The sequence below is a fragment of the Paramisgurnus dabryanus genome, chromosome 15, assembly GCF_030506205.2.
Source record: "Paramisgurnus dabryanus chromosome 15, PD_genome_1.1, whole genome shotgun sequence".
NCBI lineage: Eukaryota > Metazoa > Chordata > Actinopteri > Cypriniformes > Cobitidae > Paramisgurnus > Paramisgurnus dabryanus.
The window spans coordinates 8,710,760-8,725,103 of NC_133351.1; the positions used below are offsets into that span (position 1 = coordinate 8,710,760).

The window sequence follows — 14,344 nt, forward strand, 5'->3', positions numbered from 1 at the left end:
ACGCCATTTTTACTTGGGATGCTTTTGTTTACCTCACTGCTTCATGCGTGTTTACTTCCTTGACTTTAATCTGCTCTCTGCCAATGCACTTGGGTCTAACGCTCTCCCCTGTAGCGATTGGCTGACGGAAAGCAAGATAGTACCGTAATAAACCATATACTGCCAAACGGCACAATTCTTGTCTTTTAGGAACAATTCCAACACTTTTTGATGGCGCAAATGGGAGAAGTTACGGTTAAATGAATAGCTGTGTAAGACATGTTAACAAGGCACAAACCAGCAGCTGACCATACTTATCATATTAGTGGATAAAAAAAAAACATTGTTGATAGAATTTTATAAAAAAAATACTACTTGCACATATTGGTGTGATATATAAATATTGTAAATCAATGCATTTCTTGACTATAAATTAAGAAAAATCACAGCTCTTTGCCTCTAACTCAGTGGTTCCTAAACTTTTTCAGTGTGCGGCCCCCTTTGTGTACGGTGCATTCCTTCGGGGCCCCCCAAAGAAATTTTATGACAAAAAACAGTTCTAAAACTTCACATTTTAATTAAACAAAACATTAAATTATACAAAGTAGTGCTGCCTTATTTTTTTTAGGATTCCTTTTACAGAATTCATGATAAATTAATGTATTTTATAAAATGTCATAAAACTGGGGCCACCCGGCACCATCTCGCGGCCCACCAGGGGCCCCGGACCCCAGTTTGAGAACCACTGCTCAAACTCATTGTATTTCAATGGCTCACTATGAGCTTCCAGGGACTAACTGAAGTCTACATGAATCACGTGATGGGCAAGCTTTTTGGACTTCTATTGTCACTTCTATTGCCCACTTATGTCTATATTTATTACCAAAAATTTTTATTGCTTGACCATTATTAATTACCAAAATAATTGTTAGTGAAAACCCTAGATTGTTAAATTTAAAAAAATTGTGATTTTAGCTAAATAAAAGGCTATTTTCTATTCTTAGGATATTCTCGTCTTATTTTTGCGAACCCAGTTTCATGTCTAGTTTCGTTTGGCGGAGTGTCTCGTCCCACCCCGAGAAAATACATCTTTGTTTTTATCATGAAAGATAAAGGTCTTAAAAAACACATAGATGTTTGCACACTGGATAATAAAATTGGATTTCATTCTCATGAGAGAGGTCTTTAAAAGGTCTTAAAAAGTCTTACATTTGACTTGCTGAAACCTCATTTTGTTTTCTCAATTACTAAAATGTAATGAAAATTACATAAAATTGCATTCTAAACTCGCATAAATATTTACAATCTAGAGAAAATCCTTCAAAGTGTTAATCTTGTAATTATTTAATCTTATAATTATAACTGGATTATAAAATTGGATTTCATTCTCATGAGAGAGGTCTTTAAAAGGTCTTACATTTGACTTGATGAAACCTCATTTTATTTTCTCAATTACTAAAATGTAATGAAAATTACATAAAATTGCATTCTAAACTCACGTAAATATTTACAATCTAGAGAAAATCCTTCAAAGTGTTAATCTTGTCAGAATGCTAAAATGATAAGGGTTTCCTGTTTGTTCATGAGACGTTCAAGTATAGTATTGTTTTAGATGTATTGTCCAGCCATAGAAAGTACTGAAGAAATGTACTGTACACATGCATGCATACATACATATGGTTTATTAAATTTCCTCTCTGCTTTCTTTAAGTTGTTACACACGCCGGCTCATGTTTTGCCGGGTGCTTCAGTCCTGTGCTCGCTGTTCATCAGTTCCCTCTTGATCTCCAATACTGGAGTCCGGTAAGACACGGCACACAGTTCATTGTTAATATCATAATGGATACTTGTTGTTTGAATGTTTACTTAAGCTAAAGCCACCTTGTCTGTTTCCCTTCCCTTTTCTATGAGAAAGTTACTGAAATGAAAGTACATAAACTGTTTCCTTTCCTTTTTTATTTGCTGCCTCGTCCTTTCCAGAGAGGAAATGGAATCATCTGAGCAAGAAATGGACAGCGAGGAAGAGTCGTCGGAGGGGGAAATGGAGACACATGACAGTCAGCCGGAGCTCAGAGCTCAGGGTTCTGTGGATGATGTGACCCCAAAGCTGTCTAAAGCAAAGGAGAAGGAACTGAAGAATGTCAGAAAGACTGACTTTAGCTGGATAACTTGCCTTTGACTCGATCATGATGTAGCAATTTCACAATACATTTAAATTGTTTCGACTCTGGAGAGACGCGTGTTTGGTCAGCAAGACTACAGCAAACCTGTAGTGGTTTATTTTGAGGACTTTCTAATTAATTTAGGAACATGAATGCTATTTTGTAATTGTGAAGATTATTGTAACGTTTAGCCCATTTGCGTCAACAATAATTTATAAAAAAACAACAACTTTTGAACAGTGTACAGTGCAGTTGAATTTTTATTACAGTATATTTGTGCATTTGTGTTTTTTAAATCTGTCCTTCCAAACACTTACTCTTTATAAAAAAAAATAATAATCAATTATTATTTTTATTAAAAGGCTGGAACATGAATTGGTCAAATTATGTGGAACTTTGCACATTTTTTTCTGTTTTAAAGGGAACCGGAGCTCATTATTCGCTCCTAGTTACTTTTTTCTTTCTGTATCCTAATGTAAACATCGACCCCGGATCTGTAAGCGCTACCAGGAAAAAATCCACGTATCAAAGGTCTTTCGTTGTTGATGGTTATATGGTTTTTATGTGAGGACAAGCACGAAACTCTTAAATGTGTTTCGCAATATAGATTTTAACCGGCCCGGTGGGTGGTTGCATAAACTGCTTAGATTAGTCTTACAAAGTTATCATTTAATTTTTTATTTTATATCTTTTTAAAGTCTGTAATAACAAAGGTATATTCGCCTAATTAAAGCCAAAAGTAAGGCTGTTTAGTCCTAACTAAATGTTAGTTTGTCAGATAAGTTCATTAGACAAAGTCTTAACCTAGTGGCTATGTTTATGCAACCACCCACATGTTTTAGATGAAAATCAGCTAAAATGATTTTAAAAAATATAAAACAGAACAGAAACTTTTCTCTTTTTAGTATTCAAAGTCATTATTAAATTAGCCAAATAATTTAAGAAACAAAGACATTTTATTTTTATTAAAAAAATATATAGCATTTTATCTCAATCTGATAATTATTTGTGCGATTTAATTATGGATTTCCAGCCAGCTTGCACCATTTTAAAATGGTTAAAGATGTTTTTATTTTTCACTTTACAATAAGGATGTATTTGTTAACATTAGTTAATGCATTAGTTCAGAGGTCTTCAATTTTTTTCAGGCCAAGGACCTCTGTATCAAATTAAGATTTATTAAAATTAAGATTCAGTATTTATTATTATTATTATTATTATTTATAACACATACTTTGTTATGATGGTTATGTTACAAAGTTGTAAAAAAAAAATTGTCATACATTACATTTTAATTTAACTGAATAGATTTTATCATGAGAAAGTTAAGCCCTTTATTATTTTTTATTTTATTAAATAACCTTATATTTAAAAATTAATTAATTTGCACTCAAACATTATTTGGAGGACCCCCAGTAATACCACCAAGGGTCCCCAGACCCCTTGTTGAAGACCCATGCATTAGTTAATATAAACTAACAATGAACAAATACTTCTACAGCATTTATTATTCTTAGTTCAAAATAATTTCCGCATTTACTAAAACATTTTTCAAATAAAAAGTTGAAACTATTTACATTAGTTCATGCATGAACAACTGTATTGGCATTTATTAATCTTTGATTAATGCTTATAAACTATATCGCTCCTTGTTAGTTTGTGTTGACAAATACAACCTTATTATAAAGTGTTTACATTAAATCACTATAGAGATGGCATCTTATCTATTTAGTGCATCTGGATCTTTAGTTCAAGCAAAGTAGACATGGAGCTTTGCTCCCACTTTTGTCGCCAGTTTAAGCTTTTTAATCTAACCTATTTAAAGCAGAGGTTATTACAGGGCTGGTTCTTACAACATAAAGTCTGTATTTGTTCCATGCAAAATTTAAGGTTTTGTTGCTCACACTTGCTTTCCGTCCTAGTTCTCACACACACCATAATGAACATGAACTGGCTGCGTGTTAAACAAGACTTGAAAAGCCTTCAGAGAAAATTAATAGCAAGGTTTTCTCAGGAATTTGACCTCTGTACCATTGTAGCTGGCACTCTTCCAAACATCGGTTCCAGCCGAGTAGCCACTCGAACTTCTTGCAATAACCGAGACGTCGCCATTGGATGTAAATATTTTATTTCTGTACTACAAATCTTGAGCTGTCTGTCCATCCTGAAGGAGTGTGAACAACAGTTATTGCAAGCAATACACACACGAAAAAGAAACAACGCTTGCATATGTGCTTATGTTACATTCAACCGGGTGTCGTTTTTTTAGTCTGTACAACATGTTTAAACGTAATCTTTCCTTGTATGATTTGCGGGAAAAATCTTTTAGCATTACCTATGTGGACAAAACTTCAAACTAACACGAGACACAAGAATATAAAAAATGTAGAGATGTAAATAAGGCTTCACATTCACAAAGAAACAGACATGTATAATGCATCTTACACAATGCACACAATAGATTTTCTTAAATTGTATGGGTAAAATAAAACAGCAGGACAAAGTGGCTGATGTAACCTTTTGTCTAGTAGTATATTGAAAATTAATATTGGTCAATGCTACGGATCAACTTGGCACCTGTGTTGGTAACCACCTGCACTGCCTAAAGCCAACAAACCAACCACTTTTGCTGACTCACAGACGGTCGACTAAATAAATCCGTTGTGCTGAGGTCCAACATCAATATTACATAACTGCTACAAAATACCTCATGTGTATGTCAAACCAACAGTGGTTTTCATAAGGATGTTGGTGGCACAAGTATAAAGGTTGTGGCTTTGAGACTGGCACGAGTACCAGGTGTCACTTAAAACCTACGTTTGTTTACTTTGTATTATATGATTAGCATACTGATTTGAATGAAGGCAAATCTAAGGCGTGGCAGGCAGATGAAATCACAAGGTTCACGGCGGTAGTTTTAAGTGCAAGCACCTGGTGCTCAGGGATGCCATTCTTGATCACAAAATGCCAAGTTTTGATCCAGAAAATCAAAATTTCAGCCAAGCATTGCCTAAGTAGGCATTGAGGCGTTTTGTGCAAATGTTATAATACCTGAAGTGTGTAGTTGCGTTCATCTTCTGTATATTAAACAATGTATAATCATGTAAAGTGCTTGTGTAACAATCTTAAAAAATTAGAGTTGTGTGCTAAAAATCACTTTCGAATCAAACAGGACAGAAAATGAACTACAGTGCTATAAAAAGTGTCGATGGGCTGAGATATCACGGCCTTCATTTTGAATGACAACAATATTTGGAATGTATACCAAGAAAACGGCTAGAATTCCCTCACTTCCAACAAAAGGTCCACTTTGGTTACAAACTGTGTGTCTGCATAGCTTTTGTATATAATATAGCAATAGCACCACCAAAGCTAATATATGCAATACTGACTACAGATATATAGATATATAAACATATCTAAATGAATAACTAGTATACTCCGAATAACTATTAAAGAGACTTTACCCATAGTTTTCAAAACGAGCGAAGAAAATGCACGGCAAAACTTGCATGCCTAGTCTAAAGGTTTACTATGATCATAAAAACCATAAAATACGCAAAACTAGAATAAATATGCTTGGTTTGCTTTGGAGCTCTTTAAAAAGTCATTAAAGCAAGACCCATAGCTTCCTTTGTATCTTTACCCCTACAATTTGTTACCCAATAATACAGCACCTTGAACACATCACAGCATGCTTTTATATACATCAATCTCCAACAGCTCTCCGTTCGGCTTTGCGAAACACAAGCGCGGCAAGCAACAAGAGCTGCATGTTAGTAAAACGGATATAATTGGGTTCACGAAGAACCCGGCACACAATACTCGAGTGGGAGTACGGTCTCTTTAAGGAGTTAAACGGAGTTTGGAAGTGAGGGAATATTGGGATCCGGCTTTTGCTCGGGTGAACAGAGTAGGAAGAGCCGACTCCTGAGGCTTTTATAGGCAAACCTGAAATACATCATATGTCCAATAGCTACGAAGGAAACCGAGATGATGACGAGAAGTCCGAAGGCCTCTGGATTTGGTGCGAGGATGACCATGATGAAGTGCAGGAGATCGAGAAGATAGTTCATTGAGTTCTGGACGCCGTTAATGATTCCTCTTTCTGACTCGATCACATTCTCTTGGATCAGTTGAGTCACGGTCAAGTCAAAAGACCAAAGGCCTGAAAAACAATTCGGGAAAATGAATCCAAAGTCATGTAAAATGTACATTATCGCAAACATGACTCAAAGGTGGACTTTATGGCTATACTGATAAAAAGATCCGGATATTATCTTTCTCCCCTAATGACAATAAAATACAATTTAGAGAATAAAACTCTTCAGTATTGTTTCCTGTTGGTTGCTCATTTACTTACCAACTCTAGCAGCAATCACACCAGCGAAGAGAAGACTGACAGACAAATACGACTCTATTTGGGGGGCTTCCTCGAAAATGGTTGAGTTGACCGTTGGTGCAATGGTGGAAACCATGGTTGGGCTCTCACGCAGAGGCTTTCCATCTCCGAACAGATGTCTAAGAACCTCATCGAAGGGCGAGATGCTGAGATCAAAGGGGCTGCCGGGAGCGAAGACGGATGCCACGCAGAGTACGAGGCAAGAGAGCTGGGTAACTCCAGCGATGAAGCCTGTTCGGATCAGGCCGCACTTCTTTCTGATCCATGTAAAGGCAACCGTTCCGCAGATCCCAGATATAGCCGAGGCTCCCATGAGCAGACTGAGCACAGAGCCGTTCAAACCCTGTGTGTACGCGTAACCCGTAGTGATGCAGTCGAAGCCCAACACAGTCATGTAGAGGCACGCTAGAGCCATGCCAGCGAGGAAGATAGACTGATTGTAGTAAGCGACCCAGCCGTCCTTAAAGGTACGAATCGGCTCTGATATTTGATAGCAGCAACTGGGTTCCTTCTCAGTGTCTTTCTTTTTTTCAGCGGTTTCGTTCATGAGCTGGGAGCCTTCAACTGGAGCTTCACTGCTTCCGATCTCTGCAACATTGAATTGGGACACGAGATACAAAAATTTAATTTCTGAGTTATGCAGTATATTGGCTATAAGAGCATATGAATAGCAATAGTTCACCTGTTTGTACGTTGAGCTGTCTTAACTCTTGGTCGTCACTGTCCTTCTGTCCTCCCTTGATGGCCAGCGCTGGAGTCTTCTGATAAACCTTCCAAAGCAGGCAGTACTCCAGACACATGGAGATCAAGTTCCAGCCGGAGATAAAACCACAACCGATGAAATGGGAACCAAATGCCATTATCTGGCCCACAAGCATCGGGGCCAGAATGTTGGTTAACTGGTCGATTATTCTGACTGTGGCATTCATATCTAGTAAAATACAAAAATAATACACATTTATTACTGGGAATGAATTTAACGTGAAGAAACTCTGTTTTAGTTTTTATGGATTTCCTTTATGTCAGTGGGTTCACCGAGTACACTGACAGGTTTAAAACGTAGATTATAAAGAGTGACAGCTGATGCAAGCACTTTGTAAAGATAAGACGTTGCATGGTGACAGCTGAGCAGTTGTTATGTATTTTACGAGATTTTAGGAATAGTTGACATTATGTGCACAAAATGTTTGCAATTCAAAGGTGGAAGGCATCAATTTGGTTCTGACCTGCCAATTTGCTCCGATCTTCGCCGGCTACCACCACCACCCAGTCCCTTTGAATGGCGATGGACATTGCTGTACTGGCCAGGTTAGCGATGTTAGCAATGGTGATGACCAAAATGTAGCATGTTGTCTGAAATGCAACAAACGTGGAGATTAAAAGATGTTATTGTAACAAACTTAGGAAATCCACTGTTACAAATGCCCTTGATGTTGCCAAACATGATTTTTAGGCATAGTTCACAACGTAAACAGGTAAATGCTATATGGGTTTTTTCAAACTCAGTGACGTCCAAACAAAAAGCAGGTTTTGTTTTCCATTGAGTATTTGAAATTACAACTTTCCAGCCCTTAAACCGTGTCAAAGGACAAATATTGACCAAGCAACAAGCTTTCTGTTCATGTGACAACATTGGATTCTGCTGACAACACGTCAGCGTTTGTTAGGATGGTGTTGTGTTTCACCCCTGACGAGAACATGAACTTAAGTTGAGCCCATGCAGGAAAAGGGGGGTGGGCTGCTTTTTCGGACTGACCCAGCATTACTTTTCAAGCATGTTTGAAATTGTTACTACACTTTAAATTATCCAGAATACAAGTAATACCAGTTTAGCCCTACCAAACTTCAAACAGTAATTTAGTTCAGTGCGAGTAAACTAAACTAAACAAAAAGAAAGTTTTGCCCTTGGCCATTGCATTTTACCAGAAACTACAACTACTTGTGTATAACTGAGGGTCATTGTTCTGATAAGTAAAAATAACAACAAACTAAATAAGAAAAACCTTTTAGGCACTCACCAGCAACCATCCACTGTACATGGTAGAAAGCTGGTCTTTAAAGTGGAAAACGACCATCAGCAGCACGCCGCAGAGAATGACAGAACTGTTCTGCACAACCAAAGACGTCTGCGCAACTGAAATGTAAAAAAATGCAGTAAATGCATTAATGAAGAATAATAATTTATCTAGTAGAACTTCAATAATGTATAATGCACAATAAACATCTGGAAGTTACCTTTTAGTCTGGGATTTTTGTCCACCCAGTCACCAATAATAGCGCCCAGCAAGAGGACAGACCCTGCGACCACCAGACCATACACGGCTGTGAGGAGTAAACTATTGCCATAGAGCTCCACCAAAAACACGGCCACAGCAAAATTCCACATGCGATCCCCCTGTAATCAAACAATAAAATAATAAATAAATAGTACACATTATATCTTTCTACATTACACTACATTAGATTTACATGGACATGGAACAAGGCAATCAGAAGTGCCAGTAGTAGTAGTAGTAGTAGTAGTAGTAGTAGTAGTAGTAGTAGTAGTAGCGCAGTGTGACATGTACAGATATACAAAATAAATAGCCTAGATATACATATAATTGCTATGTAAATATACTGAATTAGAAATAATATGTGGATAATAAGTAAAAATATATAATATATATAAAAATATATACTATACAGAATGTATAAAAGTACAGGGTGCATATACATATAAATATACAGAATATACGAATATGCAGATTATAGATAATATATACAGTGATATATTACCTGGGATATATGTATATACAGAATACAAAATTTTATGAATATATATCATATTTATGCTATATTTTCAGTGTATTATTATTTCAGTTAACCATTACAATAAGGTATCATGCAGATGAATGAAAAATGTAGAGCTACTATTGTTGACAGATACAATTTATAGATTTAAAAAAAAATGAAAAATTGGTAAATATTAAGATTAATCCATGTTGTTGATGTATTATTTACTGTTAAAGTTAACTAATCCCTTACGAAAATTATCCATGTTTTTGTTGTAGGCCTATTACCATTGTTTTTTTTTTTTAGCAAAGCCATGGTTATTTTGTGGCAACCATGGTTTAACTATAGTAAAACCATGGTTAATTTTCGAAAGGCATGTAAACAAATAAAATCTTCTGTACATTAATAAGTGATACCATTATTATTTTTATTGCAACAATAAAAAATAAACGCAAAAATATATATACCATTAAATATTGCATATTAAATTACACGATAAATAGATTTATTGTAACAAATATAAAAATATATAATACAACAAATACAAATTTTGGTTTTAGTTGTGTTGCTTTAGTGAATTAAAAGTAGCCTACAATAGCTGTCAAACACAGATCCTAATGTAAACACGCGCTTACCCAGGTTGACATCGCATGCCCGAGGTAAATGAGGAATTTCGAAGACGTGAAGAATTGGGAAATTCTTTCTGAAAAAAAAAACACACACACACAAATTCAAGGTTTTTGTTGTTTGTCAATCAATGATTCGTTTATCGTTTCTGCTACAAAACGTAATGTACTACATGTATAATTCTTGCCCGACTAATCCATAAATCTCATAACTTACCACAGCATGTTCTCTTAGTCGCGGCGTTGTCCATGTCGCTTTATATATTTGCAGTATTTTGTTCGGTTTTATTTGTCAGGGATTAAATTCCTCTGCAGGTTGCGCGATAAACAAATCCTCGTTTCAAATATTTCCTCGCAAAAACACGAATATTTCTCTTTCCTCCTCTCCAAACTTAGCTATCACTGTAGCTGAAGTTGGAGAGAAATAGCCTTAGAAAAAACCTAAATGTGTGAGATTAAATAATTTGCGAAAGCGGTAGAACCGCGCGCACGGACCGTGTTTACCGCTGAGACCGGTCGGGCTGCTGTTAAATATGCTATATTTATACTCCTCCCCCTTCTTTCACGCAACAAAGGGTATAGCCAGTGTTTCCGTGACACAGCAGTACATTTGATAACACAAGTCGTCTGATGATCCGAGGTAAATTTCTTGAATCAGATTTTATGAATGCACTAGATACATGACCTGATCTGTTCATGTTTATATCTATAGGCTATGTCTTATAGGTTGAAATTCTGTCACTGCCTATAATAAAAGGTTCGATTTTTGTTAACATGAGGTAATTACATTAGATTACATGAACTAACATTGAAGAATATTACAGCATTTATTAATCAAGCATTTATTAAACCAAATAAATAGTTTATTTACATTTTATACATTTTTGGTAACAGTTTACAATAAGGTGAATTCGTTAACATTAGGCCTAATGTATTAACTATACATTTGTACAGTCTTTATTAATCTTTGTTCATGTTAGTTAATATAAAGCTGTTCATTGTTTGTTAGTTCACACTGTATTATCTAACGTTAACAAGATTTTAATAAAGTATTATTGCTAAAAATTAACACTGACAAAGATTAATAAATGCTGTTTAAGTGCAGTTCATTATTACTTCACGTTTACTAATGTAGTTAACTAATGAACCTTATTGTAAAGTATTACCACATTTTTATATTAAATGTTGCAGGTGTTAACATTATTTAATGCCCTGTGAGCTAAAATAAACAAACAGTGACAGCTGTATTTGCATTAACAGAAATAAACAGAAATTAATCTGTGCTGTTAAATATTAATTTGTGAAAACAAATGCATTCACTAAACATTAAATCTATACCACTGTGCTGCTTTCATTTCAGTACTTTTAATTTCTGTATAATTATTTTTGCCAAGTCGCTTGATGTTGTGATAAAACACCCCAAATAAAGAATAGCAATTAGAATGGTTTTGATATTTAAGCATAAAGTATTTTAGTGTTGCAATTAAACTTAAATTTTATTTACACAATGACAAGAAAACGAATGTATATTTTCTCCTATATTTCCAATAAAAAGCATAGCATTGGGTCAAAAGGGACAAACCCAACATGCTGGGTTGTTTGAACCCATTGTTTAGGCAAATATAAACAATTTCTGACTTAATTTAACCAAATGTCTGGGTTTGTCCCTTTTTGACCCAATTCTGGGTTAAAAATAGCCCAGCATTTAGAGTAGGATGGGTCCTTCCTGGGGCGTTAAAATACAAGCATAATGCCTTGCCCTTCAGACAGTTTCTGAACTCTGCAGTTCAACTGGTTCTGTCTTTACCTGGAGATAAGTGAACTGTGGACGCCTTATCTGTCTCGGAAATGTAATTTTCAAGATCATGTGGTTTTTAACATTGAGAAACCATCAGTCAGTTTTCTTTTAAGCTGTACTCTGTTCTGTATTGGAGCAATGACAGCTATTTCCCAACATCTTGGCAGTGCTCTTCCCAATAAAATCCAGATCCGGTCTATTAAGGCCAGTGCTCCTAGTAAAAAATGATAACAGAGGCCCCCAGCAGGGAAGCAAACATAACTTATACAAACATAAAAAGACATAGTATACCCAAATGGTAATGTATGTCTGGTAATGTATATGATTGTAAAAAGGTTTTGCCCACCAATATTGGTTTAAAGAAAGCTGTTGCTTTATTGCATGCTCCCTTGCAGTACCTGATTATGAGAGGAACTGCAAAGTAAGTCTTTATAATTTCTCAGATTATTTTACACTATAAAGGTATACACTAAAATTGCTGGTTTCTTATTATTTGGGTCAAAAAGGGACAAGCCCAATTAATGTAACCTATGCTGGGTTGTTTTAACCCATTGTTGGGTCAAATATTAACATTTTCTGAGTTAATTTAACCCAAAAGCTGTGTTGAAAATAACCCAGCATTTCTCAAAGAAGATGCTTTGTTTCAGAATAGGCTTTATCCCCAGCTGCACTACGTCCTGAACTTCAGCCAGCTCCTTGTTTCCTGTCTGCCATTATTGGACAAACTGATTAATCCAGGTGTGCCTGATTATTGTTGTTGTGACTACTGAGGTCAGACACACCTGGATTAATCAGTTTGTCCAATAATGGCGGACAGGAAACAAGAAGCTGGCTGAAGTTCAGGAAGTAGTGCAGCTGGGCATAAAGCCTATTGGCTATTTGAAAGTCATGGCAAATTCCATATCATGATGTGTGTTCTTTGGTAAATCTACAGTCTAAGACATGTTTATTGTGTATGTTGTTTACTTTTATTGACATTTTTTAAATAACAATACATTAAAGTTACATCGTTTGTACGTTTTTGTGAACTGCAATGAAACAAAATGCCTATAAAATGAAAACTGAGTATGATTTATCTGTTTGGGTACTTTTAAATAATGACAAAAGAAAACAAAAGCACGCACATGGGTCGCCAAAACATCACACCCAATGCTTCAAAAATATAAAAAAATTATTTAATAAGAGACTGGAGTGTGACGGAGTCGAGCACGCAGGCTCTTCATCAGACTGAAAGTCTTTTATTTAATAAAATAAATGAACCATTCGAACAGTCATTTATGAAGCTTTGTTGTACTGTTAAATAATAGCATGCAATGACACGATACATTCAATAACAAAGTAATTATATTATATTTGTTCATGGTTATAACATTGTGTGCCTGCTCTGTTTGCAAGCAATGACAAGACAAAACCTAATACCTGTTGTGGTTTCGATTAAGAAGTCTGACAATAGTGCAGCATCCCATTCATAGAGGACTCTAAGCTGAGTCACGCTGCGTACAGATTCACCCTGTCCATAGAAATCTGAGACAAGGAAACAGATTACTCAGTTCACAGACTTTTTATTGTTTCCCACCACAATTTTACTTAAGTTTTCTAGCTCTCTTAATCTGATGGATTCACACCTTGATTCCCTATATCCTTTTCATTTAAGCACATAACATCAACACATAACATCACATCTATGACATCAAAGAATCGACCCACATTGATAAATAATACATTGATGAATCTATATTCTATTTAAGTTAAAAAATTACATTTTTAGCTCGTTCTAACTTGATTTTCTTTGACCTGACAATCCAGCTGTAGGCTACCCCAAATCATTTCCTAACCCTGAACATTGACGATTTGATAAGGGTGCAAACATTACACAGGTGTGTGGAATCAATACACAGTCACCTGTTGCAATGACCATGACTGAACCCAAACAAACTTGTGTGTTTGTGATATTAGCAACACATGAACAACACTGTTCACGTGATTTAGCACTTAAGCCTTTATGGGTGACCACAATCAACAGAACTATACAGGACAGGGGCTTATGCACAATCAACAGAACCACAAACACAAACACTGTAATTCTCTAAATGCTGGTCTTCAATGTCGCGACTCATGAATTTGGTTTAAAGTTTACGAAACCGGAGAGTGGGATTTAACAGGCATTAAAAACAGGAATGCTTAAATTAGAAATGACAAATATAAAGGACTGAAGAAAAACAGATTTATTACAATGACTCTATGTACGGACTTGGCATTTAACATTTAGCTAGGTTAAACTTTATACATATACTTGCAAAGGAATATGTATAGGTCCTGTAGTTCCTATAATCTTTTTGCCTTTACTAGTATGACCAATGTATGGTAACCCATGTGACCTTTGTATTTAACCCATGCAGTGAGTAGTGAACACACACACACACACACACACATCTGGAGCTATCCCTGCAGCATCCAGGAGCAATGGGGGACAGGTGCCTTGCTCAAGGGCACCTCAGTCTCAACCTGACGGTCAAAGACTCGAACCGGCAACTCTCAGGTACAAGCCCAACTCTCTAACCATTAGGCCACATATTCTTATATGTACAAATAAAGAGTCTTA

The 14,344-nt window shown here is 35.9% G+C and overlaps 2 protein-coding genes across 2 annotated transcripts in view; one reads left to right on the top strand and one right to left on the bottom strand.

The window, feature by feature from the left end:
- The window catches only part of wdr75 (WD repeat domain 75), a 33,772-nt gene extending 30,971 nt beyond the window's left edge, over positions 1–2,801 (top strand). The window contains exons 20-21 of the mRNA XM_065252119.2: positions 1,691–1,782; positions 1,960–2,801. Of these exons, the coding sequence (XP_065108191.1) occupies positions 1,691–1,782; positions 1,960–2,158 (291 nt within the window). The 3' untranslated portion in view covers positions 2,159–2,801. The remainder of the gene's footprint in view (positions 1–1,690; positions 1,783–1,959) is intronic.
- A 1,451-nt stretch (positions 2,802–4,252) lies between these two features.
- On the bottom strand, positions 4,253–10,468 carry slc40a1 (solute carrier family 40 member 1). The gene is made up of 8 exons (XM_065252126.2): positions 10,162–10,468; positions 9,954–10,021; positions 8,779–8,938; positions 8,562–8,677; positions 7,770–7,896; positions 7,226–7,474; positions 6,505–7,131; positions 4,253–6,309 (listed from the first exon to the last, which is right to left on the bottom strand). Exons 1-8 carry the CDS (start codon positions 10,193–10,195, stop codon positions 5,996–5,998), a joined length of 1,695 nt encoding a protein of 564 aa, XP_065108198.1. The 5' UTR covers positions 10,196–10,468; the 3' UTR covers positions 4,253–5,995.
- Positions 10,469–14,344: the final 3,876 nt, after the last annotated feature.

Coding starts and splice junctions, on each gene's coding strand:
- slc40a1 (XM_065252126.2), bottom strand. CDS start 10,195: ATGGACAACGCCGCGACTAAGAGAACATGCTGTG. Junction 7,897..8,561: donor TGTACAGTGGATGGTTGCTG/GTGAGTGCCTAA, acceptor GTTGCATTTCAG/ACAACATGCTACATTTTGGT. Junction 7,132..7,225: donor ACAGCTCAACGTACAAACAG/GTGAACTATTGC, acceptor TCAATGTTGCAG/AGATCGGAAGCAGTGAAGCT.